This window comes from Haliotis cracherodii, unplaced genomic scaffold, assembly GCF_022045235.1.
Source record: "Haliotis cracherodii isolate W230 unplaced genomic scaffold, xgHalCrac1.p SCAF_23, whole genome shotgun sequence".
NCBI lineage: Eukaryota > Metazoa > Mollusca > Gastropoda > Lepetellida > Haliotidae > Haliotis > Haliotis cracherodii.
The window spans coordinates 5,571,775-5,599,523 of record NW_027266279.1 but is presented as its reverse complement, the minus strand read 5'-3'; the positions used below and the strand labels follow the sequence as shown (position 1 = coordinate 5,599,523).

General features: G+C 41.1%; 1 protein-coding gene and 1 long non-coding RNA gene across 2 annotated transcripts; both read right to left on the bottom strand.

Moving 5' to 3' along the window:
• Positions 1-4,761: 4,761 nt before the first annotated feature.
• Positions 4,762-27,210, bottom strand: LOC139471823 (C-type mannose receptor 2-like). The gene is made up of 10 exons (XM_071254324.1): positions 27,128-27,210; positions 24,302-24,434; positions 23,579-23,718; positions 22,131-22,307; positions 20,829-20,885; positions 20,315-20,584; positions 18,039-18,206; positions 14,782-14,916; positions 5,162-5,274; positions 4,762-4,847 (listed from the first exon to the last, which is right to left on the bottom strand). The coding sequence occupies exons 1-9, from the start codon at positions 27,171-27,173 to the stop codon at positions 5,174-5,176; spliced, it is 1,227 nt and encodes a 408-aa protein (XP_071110425.1). The 5' UTR covers positions 27,174-27,210; the 3' UTR covers positions 4,762-4,847; positions 5,162-5,173.
• LOC139472010 (uncharacterized) lies at positions 7,847-12,928 on the bottom strand. The gene is made up of 4 exons (XR_011653874.1): positions 12,810-12,928; positions 8,505-8,588; positions 8,272-8,317; positions 7,847-7,974 (listed from the first exon to the last, which is right to left on the bottom strand). It is a non-coding gene; the product is annotated as an uncharacterized lncRNA (long non-coding RNA).
• Positions 27,211-27,749: the final 539 nt, after the last annotated feature.

The window sequence follows — 27,749 nt, the reverse complement described above, 5'->3', positions numbered from 1 at the left end:
GAGACCACACGCCATACCTCATTTGGCACGTCGCCGCAACCACGAGTTTCAGCATGATAACGCCCCTGCCCACACTGTGAGGGCAACAAGAGACTTCGTCAGGCAGAATGGCATCAGAGCCATGCAGTGGACTACCCTCAGTCCCGACTTAAATCCCATTGATCACCTGTGGGACGAGATTCAAAGGCAGCTGAATGACGTCCGACCAAGGCCGACAACTGCAGCTGAACTGCGTCAGGCGTTCCTTAGAGTGTGTGTTCAAGTGCCTGTGGTCTTCATCAACCGCCTCATCCATTCCATATATCGACATTGCACGGCAATCATCAATGAACATGGCGGACACACGAGATACTGACTTGTGATGCCATTTTCTAGAGACTAGTGTTGTGTATCACTTTCAGAACATTTGACACTTTAATTTCAACCTTGATGATCAGTTTTGCTTAGTTTCATCTTTTTAATATGTCTCGAAGTACGTTAAAAAGTGTTTGGACAAGTAAGGTTTCTCATATATCTATCCATGGTGACGTTTCTTTTGCGGGTCAGTATATCATGAGCCTACGGAGAGGCGGACTAAAATAACAGAAGACGGGCACGAGTGGAATACGTCTAATCTTTTTTAGACGACCAACTAGGCGACTTTAGATCAACAAGTGTAATAGTACCAGAGCATCCCACAATGTTTAATGGGTTCCTGGAGTATTGGACTAACTTCATTGAAATACACTGAATTCCTCCCTACGCGACGCAACGTGTCATGTTATCCAGCAAGTAATACTTAACAACTTCGAGATCAAAAACGGACTTCAACTAATGTTTAGCGAATCCTTTGAACAACAACATATGTTCATTTGGTTAAAAGGTCCTTTGTAGATGAAAGATGACACATTTCTCTAATGTATTAATTGGTGATTTTGGTCGGTATCATGGCGATGTCGGACATCGATTCCCATATTTCTAAACCACGAACAACAACAAACAACAACAAAAAGAAATTATCCGTTCTTAAAATAAAAGTATTTAGGCTCATAGTTTTAATGTAAAAAATATCTGGTTTGCAGACTGAGTTACTGAGTGGGTGAGTGAGTGAGGTGGTGACAGAGAGTGGATGGGTGGCTGAGTGTTCGAGAAAGTGAGAGTGAAATGAGTGAGATGTACGTTATATATGATTTATTGTCAATATCAAGATAGACAAGTTAGGATTAACAGAAGACTGTGACATTAATGAATGTTAGGTTACCAATTTAATCATCAGAAAGTGTAGGACGGCCACGCCTTTAAATGTCATATGGTTGCATTTTTTTCTGATTGCGTCGCTAAACAACAAACAAACAAAAATCAATTTCACGTGGTGTCCCAAATGTAAGTTCTAAAGTTCATTTATACTGTATACTGCTATTTATAAACAACTAAAGCTACGACAACCTGACACAATAGAGCTAGTCCCAGTTCACAAATATTGATTTAAGCTAAGGTCATGAGTTTTGCTATTTTTCTTCCGTTATGTCAACCGACTCCTTCACGGCGCTACAGGCTGACAAATCCGCCTGCTGACGTGGAAGCTGACTGTAAGCTTCGGTCACCAGGGACAAAGATGTTATACTCCTATTCCGTTTATGGATTAACGTGTTGAGTGATTTCCAACAAACTATTTTTTATGTCATTGAAATGTCACCAGCGATCCGCAGGAAACAGAAGACGCAGGGAGATTAACGTAAGTTTTCTAAAGTTTGTCTCTTATCACGTTAACATAATAATATCGCTTTTGTTGTTGATAAATGTGGTGATTTGGAGTTTATTTAAAAGCGTTATGAAAATATCATATGCCATTAAGAAACACTATCGTGCCAAAATCCGAAAATCGTGGACAATACAAAAATCAATAGTGTGGAGTACCATAAAGATGTGATTTTATAAGATGGAAGTGTATTCGGGATAACAAGTTATGAATGCAGGTTTCATTCCAATGATATCCATCTGAACTAACTTTGCCCGGCTGCACCTAAGACCACAAGGCCATAATATTCTACTCTTAATCGAGTTTCAAATTCACGTTTTGTCTGAGTTGCAAACGCAATTACGAACCTTGGTGATACCAGTTTTTTTAAAAATGTTTATTAGTAGCATATTCAGGTCATGCTTCTCGATGTGTGTTTAAAACAATTTTACCTCAAATTTGACGGAATATCATGTTTAAAAATCGGACATACAATGTTCAGAGTATTTCATTACCAATTCTGTCTAGTTAATAGTGCTTCACATCACAGCTGCAAGTCAGTTTTGACGACTCTTTGCAATCACGCTGAGCAAGGTCATACCCCTGAGGACTTCTGAAAGACACTTGTCGCGAGAAGTTCCGTCAGAATCCCAACAAACATGTACTCGTGTGACAATATTGTCTCGCATCTCCCTCGAGCCTCCATTTGTAGCGAATGTTCTACGAGATTTACTCCAACTGCAACCCGATAGCTCCTTATACAGTCCAGACCGGATCCTTCGGGATATTGATTGGCATAAGTTACAGTCAAGACACTGTTGAATAGTCAGGTTATTTGTCTTTTTACAGTAACGTACTTTTATACAAGTGATAATTGGTGTTGTCAATAAACAGATGTGTTTAGTGTTTTTTATATTGGAGATATTCCAACCGTGTTTGAAAAACGCGTTTTGTATTTGATTTGAAATACTTCATTTTCAACCCATACTTTATACATCAAGTGAGTGACCGTTATTGTTTATTACACATATAAGATACTTCATTATCAACCCATACTTTATACATCGAGTGAGTGACCGTTGTTGTTTATTACAGATATAAGATACTTCATTATCAACCCATACTTTATACATCGAGTGAGTGACCGTTGTTGTTTATTACAGATATAAGATACTTCATTATCAACCCATACTTTATACATCAAGTGGGTGACCGTTATTGTTTATTACAGATATAAGATACTTCATTATCAACCCATACTTTATACATCGAGTGAGTGACCGTTGTTGTTTATTACAAATATAAGATACTTCATTATCAACCCATACTTTATACATCAAGTGAGTGACCGTTATTGTTTATTACAGATATAAGATACTTCATTATCATCCCATACTTTATACATCGAGTGAGTGACCGTTATTGTTTATTACAGATATAAGATACTTCATTATCAACCCATACTTTATACATCGAGTGAGTGACCGTTATTGTTTATTACAGATATAAGATACTTCATTATCAACCCATACTTTATACATCGAGTGAGTGACCGTTATTGTTTATTACAGATATAAGATACTTCATTTTCAACCCATACTTTATACATCGAGTGAGTGACCGTTATTGTTTATTACAGATATAAGATACTTCATTATCAACCCATACTTTATACATCGAGTGAGTGACCGTTGTTGTTTATTACAGATATAAGATACTTCATTATCAACCCATACTTTATACATCGAGTGAGTGACCGTTGTTGTTTATTACAGATATAAGATACTTCATTATCAACCCATACTTTATACATCGAGTGAGTGACCGTTATTGTTTATTACAGATATAAGATACTTCATTATCAACCCATACTTTATACATCGAGTGAGTGACCGTTGTTGTTTATTACAAATATAAGATACTTCATTATCAACCCATACTTTATACATCGAGTGAGTGACCGTTATTGTTTATTACAGATATAAGATACTTCATTATCAACCCATACTTTATACATCGAGTGAGTGACCGTTATTGTTTATTACAGATATAAGATACTTCATTATCAACCCATACTTTATACATCAAGTGAGTGACCGTTATTGTTTATTACACATATAAGATACTTCATTATCAACCCATACTTTATACATCGAGTGAGTGACCGTTGTTGTTTATTACAGATATAAGATACTTCATTATCAACCCATACTTTATACATCGAGTGAGTGACCGTTGTTGTTTATTACAAATATAAGATACTTCATTATCAACCCATACTTTATACATCGAGTGAGTGACCGTTGTTGTTTATTACAAATATAAGATACTTCATTATCAACACTTACGTTATACATCAAGTGAGTGACCGTTATTGTTTATTACAAATATAAGATACTTCATTATCAACCCATACTTTATACATCGAGTGAGTGACCGTTGTTGTTTATTACAAACATAAGATACTTCATTATCAACCCATACTTTATACATCGAGTGAGTGACCGTTGTTGTTTATTACAGATATAAGATACTTCATTATCAACCAATACTTTATACATCAAGTGAGTGACTGTTGCTGTTTATTACAGATACAACATATTCATTATCAACACTTACTTTATACATCGAGTGAGTGACCGTTGCTGTTTATTACAGATATAAGATATTCATTATCAACACTTACGTTATACATCGAGTGAATGACCATTGCTGTTTATTACAGATATAAGATACTTCATTATCAACACTTACTTTATACATCAAGTGAGTGACCGTTGCTGTTTATTACAGATATAAGATACTTCATTATCAACCAATACTTTATACATCGAGTGAGTGACCGTTGCGGTTTATTACAGATATAAGCTACTCAATTATCAACACTTACTTTATACATCAAGTGAGTGACTGTTGTTGTTTATTACAGATATACGATACTTTATTATCAAACAATACTTTATATTTCGAGTGAGTGACCGTTGTTTATTACAGAGATAAGATGCTAATTATCAACACTTACTTTATACATCAAGAGCATTTTCCCATTTATTTTTGGAACACATTATAATCTTTGTGAAATGTCTAAAAAGCCCGTCCCCTCGCCTTAGGACCAATCTGTTCCTTTTTCCTGTCAGAAATAAAATGAGCTTATAAGAAAAGAAATGTACAAAGGTGACGAAACGCTAGATACTGCATGTTGTTCAGTGCGTAATATCAGGCATCCATTCAAACATATCAACTGCGAATTGAATGTAAATATTAAAATTGATAAACAAATATATGTTCTGATTCGCTGATTTTCATATGTAACGGCAGCGTCCTTTCACTAAAAGTGATGTTCAATACAGTGAAACCTTGATAATCCGGACGTTTGCGGACTGAGAGAGTTCAACTCTGTATGTAACATTAAAATTATAAAATTTATTATCAATATGGCCTGACCAGTGAGATAGTTCAGCCATCACAGGCACAGGTGTGACAGCCGGAGGCATCCTTCTTGAAGCCGGACAGGCCACAGTCCAGTGTACATGCTTCAAGGATAGGGCATGGCGTCACTGAAACAAACGAGACATGGCGTTACTGAACAAATAGGACATGGTGTCACTGAAACAAAACAGGATATGGTGTCACTGAAACAAAACAGGATATGGCGTCACTGAAGCAAACAGGATATGGCGTAACTTAAGGATGGACGTGGAATTTGTTGACTGCTGATGAAGAATCAAGTACCATCAATGACAAAAATGGAAAGTTTGCGTCGCGTATCAACAACGGAACCAGACCCGGTTTACACTGAAGAGTGATTTATATGAACGTTCTGTGACCTTGGTGAGTATCTCCAGGGTCAGCATTTCGGTACACCTAAACTGACCCCAGAATCCATTACCGTGGTTCTCTCAGAATTTCGAAATTTTCGAGCGCAAGTCATACTCGGGCAAGAAGAGCTAGATGCTGATGACGGGGATTATCGTTAGATGCGACGCGGTTGAATTTCCCGATGCACATACACGACTGTTTGGAGCTTTGCGATTTCTTTGGTAAGTAGAGCATTCAAATTCGTAATTTATTTTAAAACTAAAATTATGGCATTCGTTTTTGTTGAATGTGCACAAATTAACAGAAATTGTCTTTGATGATACCGGTCCTATTTGACGTCATTTGTAGACACTGAGGAATTCCCTCAAGCAGTTCGGAATATCTCTCCACTCGACAGATAACGTAATTCTACTAGTTAGTGTTCATCTGGGCGAGGTCATCCGTTAGTCAATTTTGAACGTACAGGTCCTGACATCACTGAAACAAACAGAACATGGCGTCACTCAAAACACACAGGATGCTGTTTCCCAAAATCCTCTTTGCCCCCCGACATCCTAAACACGTCGTAAACCATCTCTTATATATTTGTGCGGTTTCACAAAGACCTCCTGACTTTACACCCAATCGAAAACAGACCCATAACCTAAGACAGGTCAGGGTCACTTGTACCTTGCAAACAAACAAAAAAACATTCAAAGTCATGGCGACACTGTTGAGGATTACAGACATTTTGAACAGGAGAAACAATAGGCGAGGGCGAGTATTAAGGGATAGGAATTCAAGCTTGACAAAACTGACCGACAGGTATCGCTTCCCTCGGTACACCACACTACAGTTCCTTGATGGGTCAGCTCGGCTATCTCTCGGCCGAACCAAGTCTGTGTGCCCAACCTCTCCCTTGTGCAAATGTTAGTTACACTTAGATACTATTCAAAATGGGGGATACCTCAGTAAACAAGGTGAGATGAGGTGAAATGGGGCTTAACGTCGCGTCCAAGACTACTGCACTTATATAGTTGGTTGTTGGTTGGTTGGTTTGGTGTTCAACGCCGCACTCAGAAATATTCCAGCTGTATGATGGCGGTCTGTAAATAATCGAGTCTGGACCAGAAAATCCAGTGATTGATATCATGAGCATCGATCCACGCAATTGGGATCGATGACATGTATCAACCAAGTCAGCGAGCCTGACCACCCGATCCCGTTAGTCGCCTTTTACGGCAAGCATGGGTTGCTTGAAGACCTATATATTCTACCCTGGAATCTTCACGGGTCGCACTTATATAGTGACGTGCATGCACGTGAGTGTGTGGCTGCTTGTCTTAGTCCGGACTGATGGAGATATATGGTGCCAGCACACTGAGAAACCATGCCGCAGTTATACATGAATACACAGTATACTGACTCCAAGCCGACCAGTCCTTGTTTTAGCCCCTTAATGTTGAATGCCAGACAGGGTAAAAACAAGTACCATCTTTTAACGTCTTTTGGTATGACGCGGACGGGGATCGAACCCCGGACCTTCCGCTCTCCGGATGGAAGGTTTAACACTAGACGACGGAGGCAGTCCATTAAACAAGGATATCTACATGGTTTTGCCAAGTCAAGAGTTAAACAACAAACAAACAAACAACAAATTCATGGGACGTTTGTTTAAATTCAGGTATTGCTGAAGTGATTGGTCCAATGAGCATGATTATTGATGATTGGGTGATGATGATCATTTGTACCCCCATAAATTTATTATTTCAGTTCGTCATTCATTCCTATAATTCTTAATACCTATGCTGTTGGCATGTTTTCATTCATGAATAAATACAAATTTTGTAAGCATATAACAGCTGTTTAGGTGTCTTCACAAATCAACTTGTTATTCAACATGTTTGCACCTTTTGACAATATTACTGAGGTTGCCTGAGCCAGATGTACTGGACCAAAGGTGGACAGCACTTCTGCTGACAACAATAACATGGACAGATGCAGAAACCTTATCAAGTGCAACACAAGGTATTAAATGAGGTTGCATACATAACCAACAGTGATACTTTTACTCAGAGACCAAAAATGTCAGTATTATCATACCATAAGTTGCAAGGAGGTATTTTTTTAAATCCACTGACACCACTTTGTGAAAACACTTGTAAATAGTGCATGTCATTGTTTTTTTAGAATTTATGCGAAAAAAATGCATATATGCTATATCCAAAAATGATGCAGATATACAACATAATAATAATAAGAAAGAGAAGAAGAAGGAGAAGAAGAAGAAAACATGAAGTCACAGGCTTTAATCAAAATCAGGTAACAACAGTTGACAATGAGTTTCCAGTTTCAGTCTGTGTGTGGATGTCCCAGCTTCTCAGAAATTATTTCCTCCAAGAGTGACACCTTCCTCTCCCCCTGAGCTGGTAATGATTTGATCTCTCACAGAATGTCTTCTGAAAATCTTCAGACAAGTTTGTGTTACATTAATGATATTTAGATGTTCAGTAACATCATCCTATTAAATATTTCTGATCATGATATAATACTGATAATCATAATACAATATCATAAACCAATCAACACCAAGCTTTCATTTGATTTTCATCAACATGGCTTGCCATTAGGTTTTCTTGGAAAAAAAATGTGTATTGTTATAATATAAACTAGAACTGATGAGGAAATAAACTTATTTGATCAATGTCAATAAAACTTAATATGGCAATTTTAAATTCATAATGTCCAATACATACTGATTCTGATGGATCCGCATATCATCCACCCTCACTGGGACCTTTTCTGAAATGAATATAAATATTAAAATAATTATAACCAATGACATCTCACAAAAGATATTCAGCTTGTATACATGTAATAATGGCAGATATACTTGGATTATGTTTAAAATAGCCCTATGTGTCTGAATTTGTTCACCAGAAATTTAGCATTTCATTACGTTTGTTATTAACATTATATTATATTACACCTGTGCTTGTTCCACAATCAGCATCTCCTGTGTTTGGAGCTGTCAGTGTGGTGTGTTGTGTGGAAAACACATCCTGTTGAGAATCTGGAACATATCAATTTGTCAGTGCATTAAAATAATTTATATTGGAGTTTTGGTTAATTGTGCATCGCCTTTAAGTGTATTCGTGTTTTTATTTATAAATATATTTCATATGAAAGTAAAAATACCCATATGCAGGGGGTGAAAAAGGATCAAGAGTGTCAACAGATCAATTACAAATTTTATCAAAACAGAGAAATTAACAGCATCAAAATGCAGGATCTTACTGATATGTATCTTTTGATTAGAAAGTGAAAATTTGTATGTTTTTCAACAATATATCACAACATGCATTGAAGTAACTTGTTAAATAAATATGGCATGACAAAGCTTTACCTTAACATAAAATGTGTTAGGTTCTTGAATTTGGCAAAATGTTGTGTATTTACATCTTCAAATACAAAGAAAGCAAAGAGAGTTAAGAATAATTAACCAAAGATTAATCCCTGTGTACTGTCTTTAGCTTCATCACCTACTGAAGGAATCATGCTAAACACTGTCAAAGTAATAAATAGTTTTTCAATCAATGGTGCTAGATCTAATTATAAACAAATACTGTCAATATTTGATAAATTTACCAACAAGTAAATATATGACTTGATTAAATTACATATTTTATCAACTTTTTGTACGTGAATCACAAGAAGGCAGTGTCATATCTTTACAAGGTGTTTCCATGCTTCCAGAGATCCCCTCACCAGCACAGGAAATATTTAATTGTGGAATATATTTAAAGAAGGAATTGGTGGCTATATATTTTTAACATGTATATACCGTATAAACATTTCAGGCTGTCAGCATAAACCACGAAATTTACGATCTTTCAACTCTAATAATATTCCAATTAGAGGCCTCTATTTTTAATTTTGAGAGCGCCCTGTGCGCTTATTACGTCGAATACGGTAATACAAATGATCTTTTCGTGACTCATGTGTATTGTTACACAAATTCATTAGGTTTCAAGATTCATTATTACGTTGTCAGTTACCTATTAATAGGGATCCTAAACGATTGTGTAATGTTGCCTTCTGATCAATAAAAAGAAGACCACTATTAGATCTACCATTGAAAAAAGGTTCCATCCAAAAAAAAGATTTAAATATAAACTCATTGCGGGATAAATGACTTTGATAGGTGTTGAGAATTAACTGTTACTTGAATGAAAGGGGGGTAACTCTTGTATCTGTCTGTTACAGTTTGCTTATTCACCTACCTTAAAAAAATACAAAAACAGATTTTATTACCGAAATTATGCAATTAATATTTTCATGAAATATGTTTTCACCTCAGTACACAATAAGAATTACTTTGAATAATAAGAAAGCATTGTTTTATGAAAAATGAAAGACACCAAACTCTGCCCAAACAAGTCCATGGTCCACCACTGTATGGAGCTCAGGGGCGTCTGCTACACCAAAATATGATATTTCCTTACAACTATTAATGAATGACTTGGTCTTCATTACACAGTGGCCTCAGAAGAATAGTATTTAGAGTTATATCCCCTTACTTTCTTGACAACTTATTTTATAGTAGTTCATGCCTAATGCACCTCAAATGAACTCACTGTTTGGACAATTATGCAGATAATGTAGGACTTTAAATCATACCTTCACCACACATTATGGTTCTTTTTATCTTCCAAACCTAATAAAATAAAGTTACCATGGCTCATCAATTTGTGCATCCTCTCACCAAACCAGTTACCACAAAGTGCATGTTTCGAATATAAAACCGATGCGCAAATATTAAGAGTGTATTTTAACAGATTAATTTTCCCAATTATCATAAAATAGAAAGTAATAAACTCGAAGTGTTTCAGAGTGGTTTCAAGAGTGATAAAAGAATATCCATATTACTATTCACTACGGTTTATTTAACTGTTATTACTTTTTGTCTATACATCATATATATGTTTCTAATGTTTGGCATAACATTTCAACATATGTTTGAAGAAAATGGCAATCAATTTACAGTGCATTTAGCATTCACTTAACTATTCATATGCCTGTGTTTCACAGCATTCTTCAAATGAAATGATTTGTTTGTTTGCTGTTTAACGAAGCACTCAGCAATATTCCAGCTATATGGCGCCGGCCTCTGAATACTCAAGTCTGGACCAGACAATCCTGTGATTAACATCATGAGCATCGATCTACGCATTTGGGATACAATGACATGCACCAACCATGTCTACGAGCCAAGCCACACAATCCCGTTAGTAGCCTCTGACATGCATGGGTTGCTGTAGATCAACTTTAACCTGGATTTGATATTACCATGACAACTTGAGATATATATTGGTAATCATCTAGTCAGCAAAATACAGTCAACAGGCATGTTTTAAATTTTGTACATGTTTACACAGTGTTTAGTTTTTTCAGAATTATGTCTCGATCTACATCTTCTTTTATCATGACATCATTTCTGTGAATCGAATATGCGCTCTCAACTTGATGATGTCATATATTGGTTGACATTATTTTTTAGAGGGAAGTGTCCAGTGGGTTTTTCCCTATAGATGTAGCTGTGCCACACAGATAAAGGCAGTGGCAGAACGATCACACCCAAAAGTGGGAGACATACATGACAATCAGTATTAGGAGAAATGGTACAGATACTCGACGTGAGCATTGCGAGAATATGAGGGAAATACCAAATTTTACCCTGCACTTGTTCGTAACATGGACAAGTTTCCTTTTCTGTTTGCCATGACAATCTAATTGTTAATGTAGTGGTAAGTGCATATTCATGTCTTCTCAATTATTTATAATTAACACATCTATTTTTTAAAAACCTGCATACTTCATTATTAAATACATTCCTGTATTTATGATGTTGTTCACTAAACATCCATATCATAATAAATTTAGTGACTTATTATTATATTCAAAATGTACGTACCAAATACACACTTTGCTTTTTCTTTTGACTTTTGATTTCTTATGACTAAAAACTGTATGTATACCTGTTTATACTTATAATGGTAATATTTCGGACAACGTTAAAAGGGGGAATTCCAGAAAAATTATTAATAGACACTCCAGGTACGGGAGCAGTTGGTACACAGTTTTGAAGTTTGCACGAGAATGGTCAAACAAGCCTGAAACAAAAACAAAGAAATTTCGAATTATTTAATAGCACAGCATAAACAGTTTCATAGACCTCAGTGTTAATTTTAACTAATTTGTTTCTCGTGCTCAATGCAAATGTTTTCAACCGAAATGTAAACACTTTTCTATCCCGGAACGGTCATAACTGTACCTACAATAAATGTATTATTATACATCTAAACTAATATTTTATATCACTATTACATTATCAAATGGTTACAAATCAATGCAAAACTTACAGGGTATCTGCTACTCATATATTAGGCACTCCTCGTCATATTTTGACCACATGCTGAATGTGTATTCTTCTCGTGCGATCCGTGTTGACACTTCATTTATACCCGTGCAAAATAATACCGGGCATGTCATTTCCGGTTCGTTTTATTCTTTAAATTAATTAAAGCCGTTATTATTTACACATCCAAAAAAAATAATGTTGCGTGCGATCTTCCTGTTTTATTACAGTTGTATTTATCAAATGCCTTTATCTTCAAGATTGTCTCCATGATAGTTTTCTTACGTACCGACATGGAGAAATAAATCATAAAATACACAACGGTTAAACTACATGGTCATACAGTTACACATTCGGAAGCGTAAAAAATATTTACTTTTTTTCATCTAATTAAAATCAATGTAAACCGTAAGAATAATTCCGCCTGGAATAACAAGTTGAGCCGATGTGAATGATCGATCAGCACAAACGGCAGCCATTACAGCCGAGTTGGGATCGGACGTGGGATGGGCGCTCTGTATTTGGATCCTACTGACATTAACTGGATACTGGGATATGCTGATTTCGTGATAATTATGTTAAGTATTGCTATTATTGGTTATTCAGATTGTTTATTTGTCGGATAAGTGCATATTAAAGAAGGATTGCAGCTTTTACTTCAAGCCATTTTGCAGTTCGTAAAGCCCGCTCATGGCGACCCGGGGAATCCCGTGACGTCATTAGGCTGCCTACTATTAAAACCATTTGTCGGTAGTCCACATGAATTTATTTCTCTTGTTTACCTTCGGTTAAATTATTTGCCAGTTTTCCTAACATTCAACCATCTGGCTGACTCTGCCTTCAATGTCTGACCATTTCTTTCGTACTTGTTCTTACCGGGTTATGTCACCAGTGGCATTTACCCTGATAGTTTTCTTTTCTTTAGAAACGTCCATGATATATTGTTGTGGTTTAGTGTGTCGTCTGGTGCCACAAGCTCCTTCCCAGCGTGTGAAACCTTCGTCACACTCCTTGCATAGAGAGCTCTGCGAACGGAATATCGCGGCGTGGAGCTTGCTGTTTCCACAAACTCCTCACAGTGATTGACCGTTCGCGGGGCTCTCTATACCATATCGCTGCCACTCGTCATGTAATGGCTCTCCTCTGTGACAGGGGGCCATACCATGATGAGAGTTGAACTCGAAACCGAGTGATCGTTGTGTTTAGATGACTGAACGCCGTGAAACCGAATACGCTTTCGAAGTGGCACAACTCTAATATTACAAAATTCCGTGTTTCCAAACAGGAGAGTTGCCATCTTGCCGATAGGTTATTATTTACTATTCACACCTTCAGATTTGAAAACCAATGATGGAATTTCAGACTTTCATTAAAATGTCAACATTTTTGTAAATATCTATACTTACCATATAAGCTCTTTGCGTCCATTTCCGATGGGGTAAAATGCCGTTGTTATGCAAGTAGAGACGTCGGAAATCGTAAATGAATCTTAACCTTCTAGATGCCACTTGTTTTATGGATAGCAAGTTATTTTACTCTTTGTACGACGTTTCAGTGCTACTTCTTGCTCATTCAATCAAAGAAGTTGCTATCCATAAGAAAATGTCATGTACTATGTTCTCCGAACTTCTAAATGCCTATCAAAGACTTCTGGGTGCCACAGTAACCGAAATGTCCCTCCTCTTCACTTTGAAGTCAAATAATATTCAAACTATCACTTCACAGGTTTGCATTCTGTGGGAAATATTCTGTTCTGTGATATAATCCGCAGTTACTTTAGGTAATGCAAAGTTCCTGTAAACGACCCCTGAAAATTAGGTTCGCCGTAAATATCGCTAATGTTTTACATTTCACTAAATCACCATTTACTACGTTATATTTCGGGAATATTTTCAAATCTACTCGGTATGTTTACTCGGAGAATTCAATTACAACAATAACACATCAGTGATCACCAATGACCAATAATCCTAGGATCGTTCAGCATGTTTTAGAAATACGCAAACACGAACGCCGAAGAGAACTTTCCGTTAAATTGGTTTGTGTGTACAAAGTCACGTTTTGCGAATGTCGGTTTCGAGAAGCTCTTTACGTTCATCACATCACGGCTAGGAGTAGGATCCACAGCTGTAGTCAGACAGTTCAAGGGGAGTGGTAGGGACCACAGCTGTAGTCAGACAGTTCAAGGGGAGGGGTAGGGACCACACCTGTAGTCAGACAGTTCACGGCTAGGAGTAGGAACCACAGCTGTAGTCAGACAGTTCAAGGGGAGTGGTAGGGCCCACAGCTGTAGTCAGACAGTTCACGGCTAGGAGTAGGATCCACAGCTGTAGTCAGACAGTTCAAGGGGAGGGGTAGGGACCACACCTGTAGTCAGACAGTTCAAGGGGAGAGGTAGGGACCACACCTGTAGTCAGACAGTTCAAGGGGAGGGGTAGGGACCACACCTGTAGTCATGCAGTTCAAGGGGAAGGATAGGGCCCATCAGCTGTATTCGAACTGTGAGCTGAATATACCAACGCTGATTGAGACACGTAAAAACTTAAGAGTTTCATTCCCTGCACTATCCTAATACTATAATAACAGAAGTGTATTGATAACGTATCGTGGGTATGACTGAGGAGAATGCGGCTATTTCTGTAGAAACCTTGTTGATGTTTTGATAACAATGAACCTAGTTAATACCTGTGCTGCATAAGGATCGACTTATTATTGAACTCCAAAAAATGTTACGCTTGCCGTATTTACGGCAGATTAAAATAGTACAAACCGACTCCTTTTTGTACAGTGTACGGTTAATGAAGGTTTTTTTTAAAACAACACGATGCGAGTTACGGTACTAGCCAACCTGAAGGTTTAGGCGCTGGGGTGGTCGTTGCAGTGGTTGTAGTTGTAGTGATAGCAGTAGTTGAAGCACTGGTAGACGCAGTAGTGGATGGTGTCGTCGACTTAGTGGTTCTTATAGTAGACGACGTAACGTGATCTAAAACAGATCAAATTGAAATTATCAGTCTTATATTAAACGCCACACGATCCACATACGAGTTCCTGTATCCTTCCTATTGTCAATACATGTCCATAGTAGCGATGTGGTGTGGTGCTTGTTGTTACCATGTTCGGTATTAAGGGGATAAAACAAGGACAGTTCGACTCGGTGTCACACACACACACCGCACATCGCACACACGCACGCACCGAACCGCACGCACACACACTCTCTCTCTCTCTATCTCTCTCTCTCTCTCTCTCTCTCTCTCTCTCTCTCACTCACAGAGTGTTAGTATACTGTGTTTGCATGAGTGAGTGATTTGGGTTTAACGCCGCTTCTAACAATATCCCAGTTACATCACGGCGTGTCAGCTTAATGTGGGCGGAAAGCCCGAAGTGATGCAGGTCTCAGGCGTTTACCAGTTCGGTGAAACCCACAAGCACCTAGAAACACAATCGGGGCGAACCGGGATTCGAACCCACAATCATAGGTTTCTTGCCTGACCAAGGGACGCAACTCTGCACAGCGAATTGCGGCGCCTTAGACAACTGGGCCATCCCCATACTGTGTCTGAGTGGGGTGTTCAAACTAAACTGCAGCATGGTATCTCTGGGTTGCCACTAAAAACCAGCATTAGTCCGGACTAGTGCAAGCAGCCACGTACGCACGCACACGCACACGCACACGCACACGCATGTGTTTAAGGATAAAGGATACCAATCCACCAGAAAGGTTGAGATATTCCCACAGCCTATCAATACAAAATCAAATCACATGCTGCATACCAGTGCCTCTATATCATAGTGTGAAATAAAGTACTGTCCGAAATGCTAGAAAAATGCCTTTTGGCCGTTCAAGAAAGAAAGAATGTTTCACAGACTATTGCTGTTGAAATATCGAGGAGGTACCGATCTACAAACCTGTGATTTGAACAATTTCAGCCCCAAGGAGTCCTATCGACAGGCGAAAACTTCGAACGAAAGCAACAAATTCAGATGGATTATAAGTATATTTTGTCAACAGTGCTCCCATGATGCATGTACACTGCAGTGAGTGAGTGAGTGAGTGAGTTGGGTTTAACGCCGCTTTTAACAGTATTCAGTTATACGACGGCGTGTCAGCTTAATGTGGGAGGAAAGAAGAAGGTATAGCTCGTCTCAAAACATTGACAACCTTGATACAGGGGTGATTTGGCGTAAATTGTACACGCTTTATGAGCTGAAGATACCCCTGTCTTGGTGTAGAATTCAGGAGGAAATTAAAGACACAATTTATGTCTCCAGGACTACTGAAGGAAGACGGACGGAAGAACTTTCCTCTATACTGAAGAGGCCTTACAGATTTTGTATCTTAATAATAAACAATTACTTCATTTACATCTTAGGGATGCGGTTCTATCAGACTACAGTTGCAGTTACTGCACTGACACACATAGATAGGGGAACCGGCTCTATCAGACACTGTACCGACACGTGAAGGGGAAGCGGCTCTATCAGATGCTGCACCGACACAGGAAGGGGAAGCGGCTCTATCAGACACTGTACCGACACAGGAAGGGGAAGCAGCTCTATCAGATGCTGTACCGACACAGGAAGGGGAACCGGCTCTATCAGACACTGTACCGACACGTGAAGGGGAAGCGGCTCTATCAGACACTGTACTGACACAGGAAGGGGAAGCGGCTGTATCAGACACTGTACTGGCACAGGAAGGGGAACCGGCTCTATCAGATACTGTACGGACACAGGAAGGGGAAGCGACTCTATCAGACACTGTACTGACACAGGAAGGGGAAGTGGCTCTATCAGACACTGTACTGACACAGGAAGGGGAAGCAGCTCTATCAGACACTGTACCGACACAGGAAGGGGAAGCGGCTCTATTAGACACTGTACCGACACAGGAAGGGGAAGCAGCTCTATCAGACACTGTACCGACACAGGAAGGGGAAGCAGCTCTATCAGACACTGTACCGACACAGGAAGGGGAAGCGGCTCTATCAGACACTGTACCGACACGTGAAGGGGAAGCGGCTCTATCAGACACTGTACTGACACAGGAAGGGGAAGCGGCTCTATCAGACACTGTACCAACACACGAAGGGACAGCGGCTCTATCAGACACTGTGCTGACACAAGAAGGGGAAGCGGCTCTATCAGATACTATACCGACACAGGAAGGGGAAGCGGCTCTATCAGACACTACTGACACAGGAAGGGGAAGCGGCTCTATCAGACACTGTACCGACACAGGAAGGGGAAGCAGCTCTATCAGACACTGTACCGACACAGGAAGGGGAAGCAGCTCTATCAGACACTGTACCGACACAGGAAGGGGAAGCGGCTCTATCAGACACTGTACTGATACGGGAAGGGGAAGCAGCTCTATCAGACACTACTGACACAGGAAGGGGAAGCAGCTCTAGCAGACACTACTGACACAGGAAGGGGAAGCAGCTCTATCAGACACTGTACTGATACGGGAAGGGGAAGCAGCTCTATCAGACACTACTGACACAGGAAGGGGAAGCAGCTCTATCAGACACTACTGACACAGGAAGGGGAAGCGGCTCTATCAGACACTGTACCGACACAGGAAGGGGAAACGGCTCTATCAGACACTGTACCGACACAGGAAGGGGAAGCAGCTCTATCAGACACTGTACTGACACAGGAAGGGGAAGCGGCTCTATCAGACACTGACTGGCACAGGAAGGGGAAGCGGCTGTATCAGACACTGTACTGGCACAGGAAGGGGAAGCGGCTGTATCAGACACTGTACTGGCACAGGAAGGGGAAGCGGCTCTATCAGACACTGTACTGGCACAGGAAGGGGAAGCGGCTCTATCAGACACTTACTGTACTGACACACATTGGGGAAGCGGTTCTTTCAGGCACTTACCGTACTGACACAGGAACGGGAAGCGGCCCTCTCAGACACTTACTGATTTGACACACATTGGGGAAGCGGTTCTTTCAGGCACTTACCGTACTGACACAGGAACGGGAAGCGGTCCTATCAGACACTTACTGTTCTGACACACATTGGGGCAGCGGTTCTTTCAGGCACTTACCGTACTGACACACGAAGGGGAAGCGGTTCCATCAGACACTTACCGTACTGACACAAGTAGTGAAAACGGCCGGTGGCAAAGAGGAGTCCCCCATTGCAACTGGTGTCTTTCCACAAGCCTGAGTATGTCTCCATGAGGACACAGTCCTCGTTCGTCCCCAGCAGCGACCCGGGCTCTCCGTTCGCCCAATGATGGTACGAGAACGTTTCTCCTGTAATCATACACTAAAATGGCAGAATAGCTTCTAAATAACACGTTCTCAATATAAATTGTCTAGGAGACTGTACACGTACCCGCTCCCTGTCCCCCTCCTAACCCATCCTCTCACATACCCACCTACCCTATTCCACTCATGATCACTCTGCTGTTAAGCCTAAACATACTCACACACTCACACACCCATCCACCCTCGTAAATGATCCGTGAAGATCCGGGTTTAGAACATGTCTTCAGCAACCCTCTCCAGCTTGTAAGAAGCGAATAACGGGATCGGGTGGTCAGGCTCGCTGACTTGGTGGAGAGTGTATAAATATAATCGTATGAATTGCGTAGATCGATGCTCATGATGTCAATAACTGTCTGGTAATATTTGTCTGGTCTAGACTCGATTATTTACAGACCGCTGTCACATAGCTGGAATATTGCTGAGTGCGGCGTTAAACAACAAACCCTCCTGACCCCATGCAATCACCCAACCACACATTTATGACTTTACACAGCGAATTAACAAGGCACAATATCACACTGATCAACATTCACGGTAGGGTAGCCCAGTGGTTAAAGTCCTGGATCGTCATATAGCTCGGTTCCTTATATGAGTGCTATGACCAGGAAACAGGAAGTATTTGAATAATTACATTTCCTTGAATCAAACTACGATTTGTCCGTTTGCCAAGCCAGAAGTTACTATCCAGAGTAACCATCCAGAGTTACTATCCAGAGTAACTATCCAGAGTAACTATCCAGAGTAACCATCCAGAGTAACTATCCAGAGTAACCATCCAGAGTAACTATCCAGAGTAACTATCCAGAGTAACTATCCAGAGTAACCATCCAGAGTAACCATCCAGAGTAACTATCCAGAGTAACTATCCAGAGTAACTATCCAGAGTAACCATCCAGAGTAACCATCGAAAGTAACTATCCAGAGTAACCATCCAAAGTAACCATCCAGAGTAACCATCCAGAGTAATTATCCAGAGTAACCATCCAGAGTAACCATCCAGAGTAACCATCCAGAGTAACTATCCAGAGTAACTATCCAGAGTAACTATCCAGAGTAACTATCCAGAGTAACCATCCAGAGTAACTATCCAGAGTAACCATCCAGAGTAACTATCCAGAGTAACTATCCAGAGTAACCAGCCAGAGTAACTATCCAGAGTAACTATCCAGAGTAACTATCCAGAGTAACCATCCAGAGTAACCATCCAGAGTAACCATCCAGAGTAACTATCCAGAGTAAGTATCCAGAGTAACCATCCAGAGTAACCATCCAGAGTAACCATCCAGAGTAACCATCCAGAGTAACCATCCAGAGTAACTATCCAGAGTAACCATCCAGAGTAACCATCCAGAGTAACTATCCAGAGTAACCATCCAGAGTAACCATCCAGAGTAACTATCCAGAGTAACTATCCAGAGTAACTATCCAGAGTAACTATCCAGAGTAACCAGCCAGAGTAACTATCCAGAGTAACTATCCAGAGTAACTATCCAGAGTAACCATCCAGAGTAACCATCCAGAGTAAGTATCCAGAGTAACCATCCAGAGTAACCATCCAGAGTAACTATCCAGAGTAACCATCCAGAGTAACTATCCAGAGTAACTATCCAGAGTAACTATCCAGAGTAACCATCCAGACTAACCATCCAGAGTAACTATCCAGAGTAACCATCCAGAGTAACCATCCAGAGTAACCATCCAGAGTAACCATCCAGAGTAACCATCCAGAGTAACTATCCAGAGTAACTATCCAGAGTAACTATCCAGAGTAACCATCCAGAGTAACTATCCAGAGTAACCATCCAGAGTAACTATCCAGAGTAACCATCCAGAGTAACCATCCAGAGTAACCATCCAGAGTAACCATCCAGAGTAACTATCCAGAGTAACTATCCAGAGTAACTATCCAGAGTAACTACTAGTATCCTTTTGGTAGCGGTGACTGAGTATGAATTTATGCCGCTGGTAGCAATATTCACGGCAGGGGACACCAGAAAGAACACTTTAACAACAAGGCTACCCCATTGTCCCGTGTAACCGTCACTGATAAATGTGGGAAGACGTACACCCTGGAATCAAGAGGATGGTCTCACCATTGTCCCATTTCCATTGCCCCTCCCTCTCCGCGTCGGACAGACCGATCCACACTTCAGCTCCATTAAACTTAAGGTTCTTGACCAGTCCTTCGTGCACACACACCAGTGTGGTCCAGTCGGGTATGGCCACCAAGTTACCTCCCCTTGTACCACATGCTTTCTGAGCGTCAACGGCATGCGCTATTTGCGTCGAGATCTGATAGGTATGGGAACCGAAGCTGAATGTGTCGTGTGCGGGACTGGTGATGGTGTAGGGGCAGGTGGTAACTGCAACATTGAGATGGAGAGATCACCACGATGCTGCTTATGGCGCCTACTTTTCAAGTTAGAGGTCAGAGTAGAATATGACCCGTGAAGTTGACTGATCTGAGTTGGATCTAAGCCACCATGGATCCAAGCCGGACATGGGGATAGTTTACTAGATTACCGCCTCAGGACTTGACCATCTAATAACAATTTACAGACCAGGGAAGCTCAGGGGGCGTCGACGTCCGTGTTGAAGATGACATACCTAACGTGGTGGATTGGGGTCGAGTTGTGAGTTCGGTCGTTGTCGAAGACAGGCTCTCTAGAAATAGATTGTAAAAAAAAGAATTGACAACATTCACAGTCCCGGAACCATATATATTCTTAAGCCTAGAACACTAGTAACAATATAAACAATGGGTTGGAAATATGCATAACCCTAGACAGACTGAGTTTGGTTCAACACCGCTTTTAACACTTTTCCACTTATATCACGGCGTGTCAGCCTAATGTGTGAGGAAATCCCCGAAGTGATGCAGATATAAGACGTTTACCACTTTGGTGAAACCCATGAGCACGGGTATGGTGCTGACAAACCTAGAAACATTATAAGGGCGGACCGGAATACGAACTCACGATCATAGTTTTCTGGCGCGCCCAAGGGACGCAACTCTGCACAGCGAATCGCGGCGCCTCAGGCGACTGGGCCATCCGTGCACCTGAATAACCCTAGACAACTAGTTACATAATATTATATGAAATGCAAACGCCAGAGAATAACCAGTCTCGATTATCCGACCATCCGATTCCATATACAATACATACATCCGAATACATAATCCAATTCTGAAATTCGTCTCTGATTCTGACATGAATTAAAAGTAAACAAAACTTGTTAGAGTACAAAATCGGATGTATATTGTTTTCCCCGTCCGTGGTGTGTTCCGAATGTATGAAATGAACATGTGGATCGTTTTGGTTGCCTCTTATTGGTTGGTTTGGGTCCTCTGAGCCATGTGTTGACATTTTCTCAAGATTAAATGGACGCTATTCCAGTCTAACATTAGACATGAGGTGTCCACATTATCTTGGCGTTTAGTACATTATTAACTGCCCCGAGTGTTCCCTGAGTGCACCTGCTACTCGTGCAGACAGGATCTTACATGGATCACTTGCTTGCGCATTTTTACTGTCATCATTATTGCCAGCTGTGCAGCCACACTTCCCAGGAACGACAAGACGCGGCTTGATGGTAGAAGGGCGATAACTCTGTTATGTCCTCAATTGATATATACTCCAACAAAAAGACGTGTCTTAACCATACATTTAAAAGATATTGGTATGCAATAAGATTGACACTATAAATTGGCATCAGTCCGGACTAGTAAAAACAGCAAAACACACACACACGCACGCACGCACGCACGCACGCACACACGCACGCACGCACGCACGCAAGCACGCACGCACGCACACACACAAATTAGGACGCTTCAGTAGCATAACCTCTCTCTCTCGCTCTCTCTTTCTCTCTCTACTTCGGCTACGACACAACACAATCACTTACGAAATTCACATATGTAGTTGAGTCTGACGTATCTTGAGATGAGGAAGCCGTATGAGGAGCATGCAGCGTTATGCCACGTCCACGTCCCCGTCGCCATGTACACACAATCTTTACGCCCGTCAAATGTGTTGCTGGATGGAGAACCCGAGGCCCAGTTCCTGTACAGGTCGACAGAGCCTACAGGGAATGAATTAGTTGATATCAAATATATGAATTTTGGGGTCACGGGTCAGTCGTCTAACGCGCCCCAATTCGTGCACAGTTACGTCAGATCGACCTTGCGATAGTCCAATCGTATTCAGCAGAGGAAAGTGGGCTTGATGTTGCAATGGTGGAAACTTTCATAAACAGGCTAGTGGCTCTCTTCAATTACCCAAGCCGTCAAAGTGTCTGGAATTACCCCTGCCATAACCTACCACATTCACCCTGCCCAGCTAACCACTTGTCCAGATCCACCCTGCCCAGCTAACCACTTGTCCAGATCCATCCTGCCCAGCTAACCACTTGTCCAGATCCACCCTGCCCCAGCTAACCACTTGTCCAGATCCAACCTGCCCAGCTAACCACTTGTCCAGATCCATCCTGCCCAGCTAACCACTTGTCCAGATCCACCCTGCCCAGCTAACCACTTGTCCAGAACCACACTGCCCCACCCTACCACTTGTCCAGATCCACCCTGCCCCACCCTACCACTTGTCCTGATCCACCCTGCCACATCCTACCACTTGTCCAGATACACCCTGCCCAACCCTCCCCTTTGTCCAGATCCACCCTGCCCAGTTAACCACTTGTCCAGATCCACCCTCGCCCAACCTACCACTTGTCCAGATCCACCCTGCCCCACCCACCCTCTTGTCCAAATACACCCTGCCCCACCTTCCCCCTTGTCCAAATCTACCCTGCCCCACCTTCACCCTTGTCCAAATCCACCCTGGCCCACCCTACACTTGTCCAGATTCACCCTGCCCCACCCTACCACTTGTCCAGGTCCACCCTGCCCCACCCTACCTCTTGTCCAGATCCACCCTGCCCCATCCTACAACTTGTCCAGATCCACATGTTGGTGGGTGCGGTCGGGCCGATCCACACTCCTGTCCCCACGTATCTTGTCTGCAACACCGACTCCAGGTACTGCTGCATGGAGTCACTCGCCACCCTCCCCCCTGTCCTGATCCACCCTCGCCCACCCTACCACTTGTCCTGATCCACCCTCGCCCACCCTACCACTTGTCCTGATCCACCCTGCCACATCCTACCACTTGTCCAGATACACCCTGCCCAACCCTCCCCTTTGTCCAGATCCACCCTGCCCAGCTAACCACTTGTCCAGAACCACACTGCCCCACCCTACCACTTATCCAGATCCACCCTCGCCCAACCCTACCACTTGTACAGGTCCACCCTGCCCCACCCTACCTCTTGTCCAGATCCACCCTGCCCCACCCTACCACTTGTCCAGATCCACGTGTTGGTGGGTGCGGTCAGGCCGATCCACACTCCTGTCCCCACGTATCTTGTCTGCAACACCGACTCCAGGTACTGCTGCATAGAGTCACTCGCCACTTCCACCAGGTGGCCTCCTCTGTGTCTGTGGAGAGAAGGGAATGTTTTTACCACCACGTCAATCGGCAAACCTCGCCTCTGTCCATCACCACAAAGAAGACTCAGCTGTGAAGTGGGAAATGAGGATACTTGTGGCCATACAGTAAAAAGGCTGCCGCCTAAACACGCTCACGGACGCGCATTTATTGGGTGTTAACTGTTGATTTCTTAACTGTTAACTTTCGTTAGTCTTATATATACGTATGAATATAACAAGTACAGCTTCCTAGACACCGAAGTAGAACATCAGTGGACATTGTCAGCGAACTTGACATTTTGCAGACTCAGTCATGATAAGCAACGTTAGAAATTTGCACTAGTCATGTAGCCCACTACATCACAAGGACAAGTAGAAATTAGATATTTCTAAGGGCTTTGCTATATTTTATCATGAAAAAGACTCGTGGACTAAAATTGTTAGTTTCTACCGCTGATAAGGAGGTAAATGATTTTACTGTCCCTCAGTATTCGTTAACAAAAAAATCAATAATTTAGAACTGACATTGCGACGCTTTTTATTTTAGTTATAATATAAGGTACATTAACTGTTTCAACCAAGAAATACGTACATACAGTCTCGCTCTGCAGATGTCCACGTTGCTGTCTTGCCCAGGACGAACTCAAGACACCGTTTGTTGAACACCTTCATCAGGGAGCTTACTGCTGCGGGCGTCGGACAGTGACTTGTCTGTGTTGTGCATGCTGAATGAGTGCAACTACATGTAACAGATTATACCACGTTGACATGCAGATTGTCATAGATCATTGGGCAGACAACGGGTTAGAGTGTAAGATGCGATGCCACATATTAATATTGCTCTCCAGAATGCACGCTACACAACACACCGGGTGACACACTATATGAAACATTACGAGCTTTCCAGGTGTCACAGTCCGCGGAACATTACATGTAATTCTACTCGGAACACTACATGGTATTCTACATGGAATACTACATGGAACACTACATGGTATTCTACATGGAACACTACATAGTATTCTACAACGAATACTACATGGAACACTACATGGTATTCTACATGGAATACTACATAGTATTCTACATGGAATACTACATGGAACACTACATGGTATGCTACATGGAACACTACATAGTATTCTACATGGAATACTACATGGAACACTACATGGTATTATACATGGAATACTACATGGTATTATACATGGAATACTACATGGAACACTACATGTTATTCTACATGGAACACTACATAGTATTCTACAACGAATACTACATGGAACACTACATGGTATTCTACATGGAACACTACATAGTATTCTACATGGAATACTACATGGAACACTACATGGTATTCTACAGCGAACACTACATGGTATGCTACATGCAACACTACATAATATTCTACATGGAATACTACATGGAACACTACATGGTATTCTACAGCGAACACTACATAGTATTCTACAACGAATACTACATGGAACACTACATGGTATTCTACATGGAACACTACATAGTATTCTACATGGAATACTACATGGAACACTACATGGTATTATACATGGAATACTACATGGTATTCTACATGGAATACTACTACATGGAATACTACATGGAATAATACATGGTATTCTACATGGAATACTACATGGAACACTATATGATATTCTTCATGGAATACTACTACATGGAACACTACATGATATTTTACACAGAACACTACATAGTATTCTACATGAAACAGTGCATGGAACACTACACGGTGTTCTACACGGAACACTACATGATATTCTACATGGAACACTACATGGAGCACTACATGGAATTCTACATGAAACACTACATAGAACACTTCATGGAATTCTACATAGAACACTACATAGAACACTATATTGAACACTACATAGAACACTTCATGGAACACTTTATGGAATTCAACATAGAACACTATAAAGAACACTGCATAGAACACTTCATGGAATTCTACATGGAACACTTAATGGAACACTACATAGAACACTTCATGGAATTCTACATGGAACACAACATATACAAATACATGGAATTCTACATAGAACACTACATAGAACACTACATGGAACACTACATAGAACACAACATGGAACACTACATGGAACACTACATTGAACACAACATGGGACACTACATGATATTCTACATGGAACACTACATGATATTCTACACGGAACACATGATATTCTACACGGAACACTACATGGAATACTACATGGAACACTAAAGGAACACTACATGATATTCTACATGGAATACTACTACATGGAACACTACATGATATTCTACACAGAACACTTCATAGTATTCTACATGGAACACTGCATGGAACACTACACGGTGTTCTAAACGGAACACTACACAGAACACTACATGGAACACTACATGATATTCTCCATGGAACACTACATGGAGCACTACATGGAATTCTACATGAAACACTACATAGAACACTACATGGAACATTTCATGGAATTCTACATAGAACACTACATAGAACACTACATAGAACACTTCATGGAATTCTACATAGAACACTACATAGAACACTACATGGAACACTACATAGAACACTACATAGAACACTTCATGGAATTCAACATAGAACACTACATAGAACACTTCATGGAATTCTACATTGAACACTACATAGAAAACTACATGGAATTCTACATAGAACACTATATAGAACTCTACATGGAACACTACATAGAACACTACATAGAACACTCCATGGAATTCTACATAGAACACTACATAGAACACTACATGGAACACTACATAGAACACTACATAGAATACTTCATGGAACACTACATAGAACACTACATGGAGCACAACATGGGACACTACATGATATTCTACATGGAACACTACATGATATTCTACACGGAACACTACATGATATTCTACACGGAACACTACATGGAATTCTACTTGGAACACTACACAGAACACTACATGATATTCTACACGGAACACTACATGGTATTCTACAAGGAACACTACATGGCATTCTACACGGAACACTACATGGTATTCTACATGGAACACTACATGATATTCTACATGGAACACTACGTGATATTCTACATGGAACACTACATAGCATTCTACATGGAACACCACATGTTCTCCAGATGGCACAATACACGGCAAACAACATTGGACACTGCCTGGTCTACATGGCTCTCTACATTATCTGATATACCACATTTCTACATCCAACATTCCCCGTGAAGATCCAGGTTACAACTGACCTTCAGCAGTCTGTGCTTGTCATAAGAGGCAGCTATCGGGATCGGGTGGTCAGACTGGGTTAATGTTAATGCATGTCATCGGATCCCGATTGCGTACATCGATCGAAGAAGCATCTTACCTGTTATAAGATACAGCAGAACTCCTACAAAGCTCCAGAAATTCATTTTTATTGCGCGGACATACTAATTCCTCACAACAAACACGTCCTGCTAAAGAGGTGATTTGACGACAGTGGCGACAGGCCCAGTCTGTGTGCATAGAGACGTAGCAACTCAGGAAAGACCTATTTAACCTATGTCGTCCTGACCCAAACGACACGACTTACCCTCAGCAGAAGAGGTATTCTATGGAAGGGGCATGTTAAGATAAAATGAAAAATATCAGACGATAAGATGTTAAATCTTCGGCGAGAGTCGTATGATGTCTGGAATAATATCTCGTGACCTCAATGATTGTCTCCTGAGGTGAGGTGAGGTGAGGTGAAATGGGGTTTAACGTCGCGTCCAAGATTATTGCAGTTACATAGCGACGTGCATGCACGTGTATGTGTGTGGCTGCTTGTACTAGTCCGGACTGATGCCGATTTATAGTGCAAGCACACTGAGATACCATGCCGCAGTTTAACATGAACACCCCACTCAGACACAGTATACTGACTCCGAGCCGACCAGTCCTTGTTTTAGCCCCTTACTGCCGAGCGCCAGACAGGGTAACAACAAGTACCATCTTTTAACGTCTTT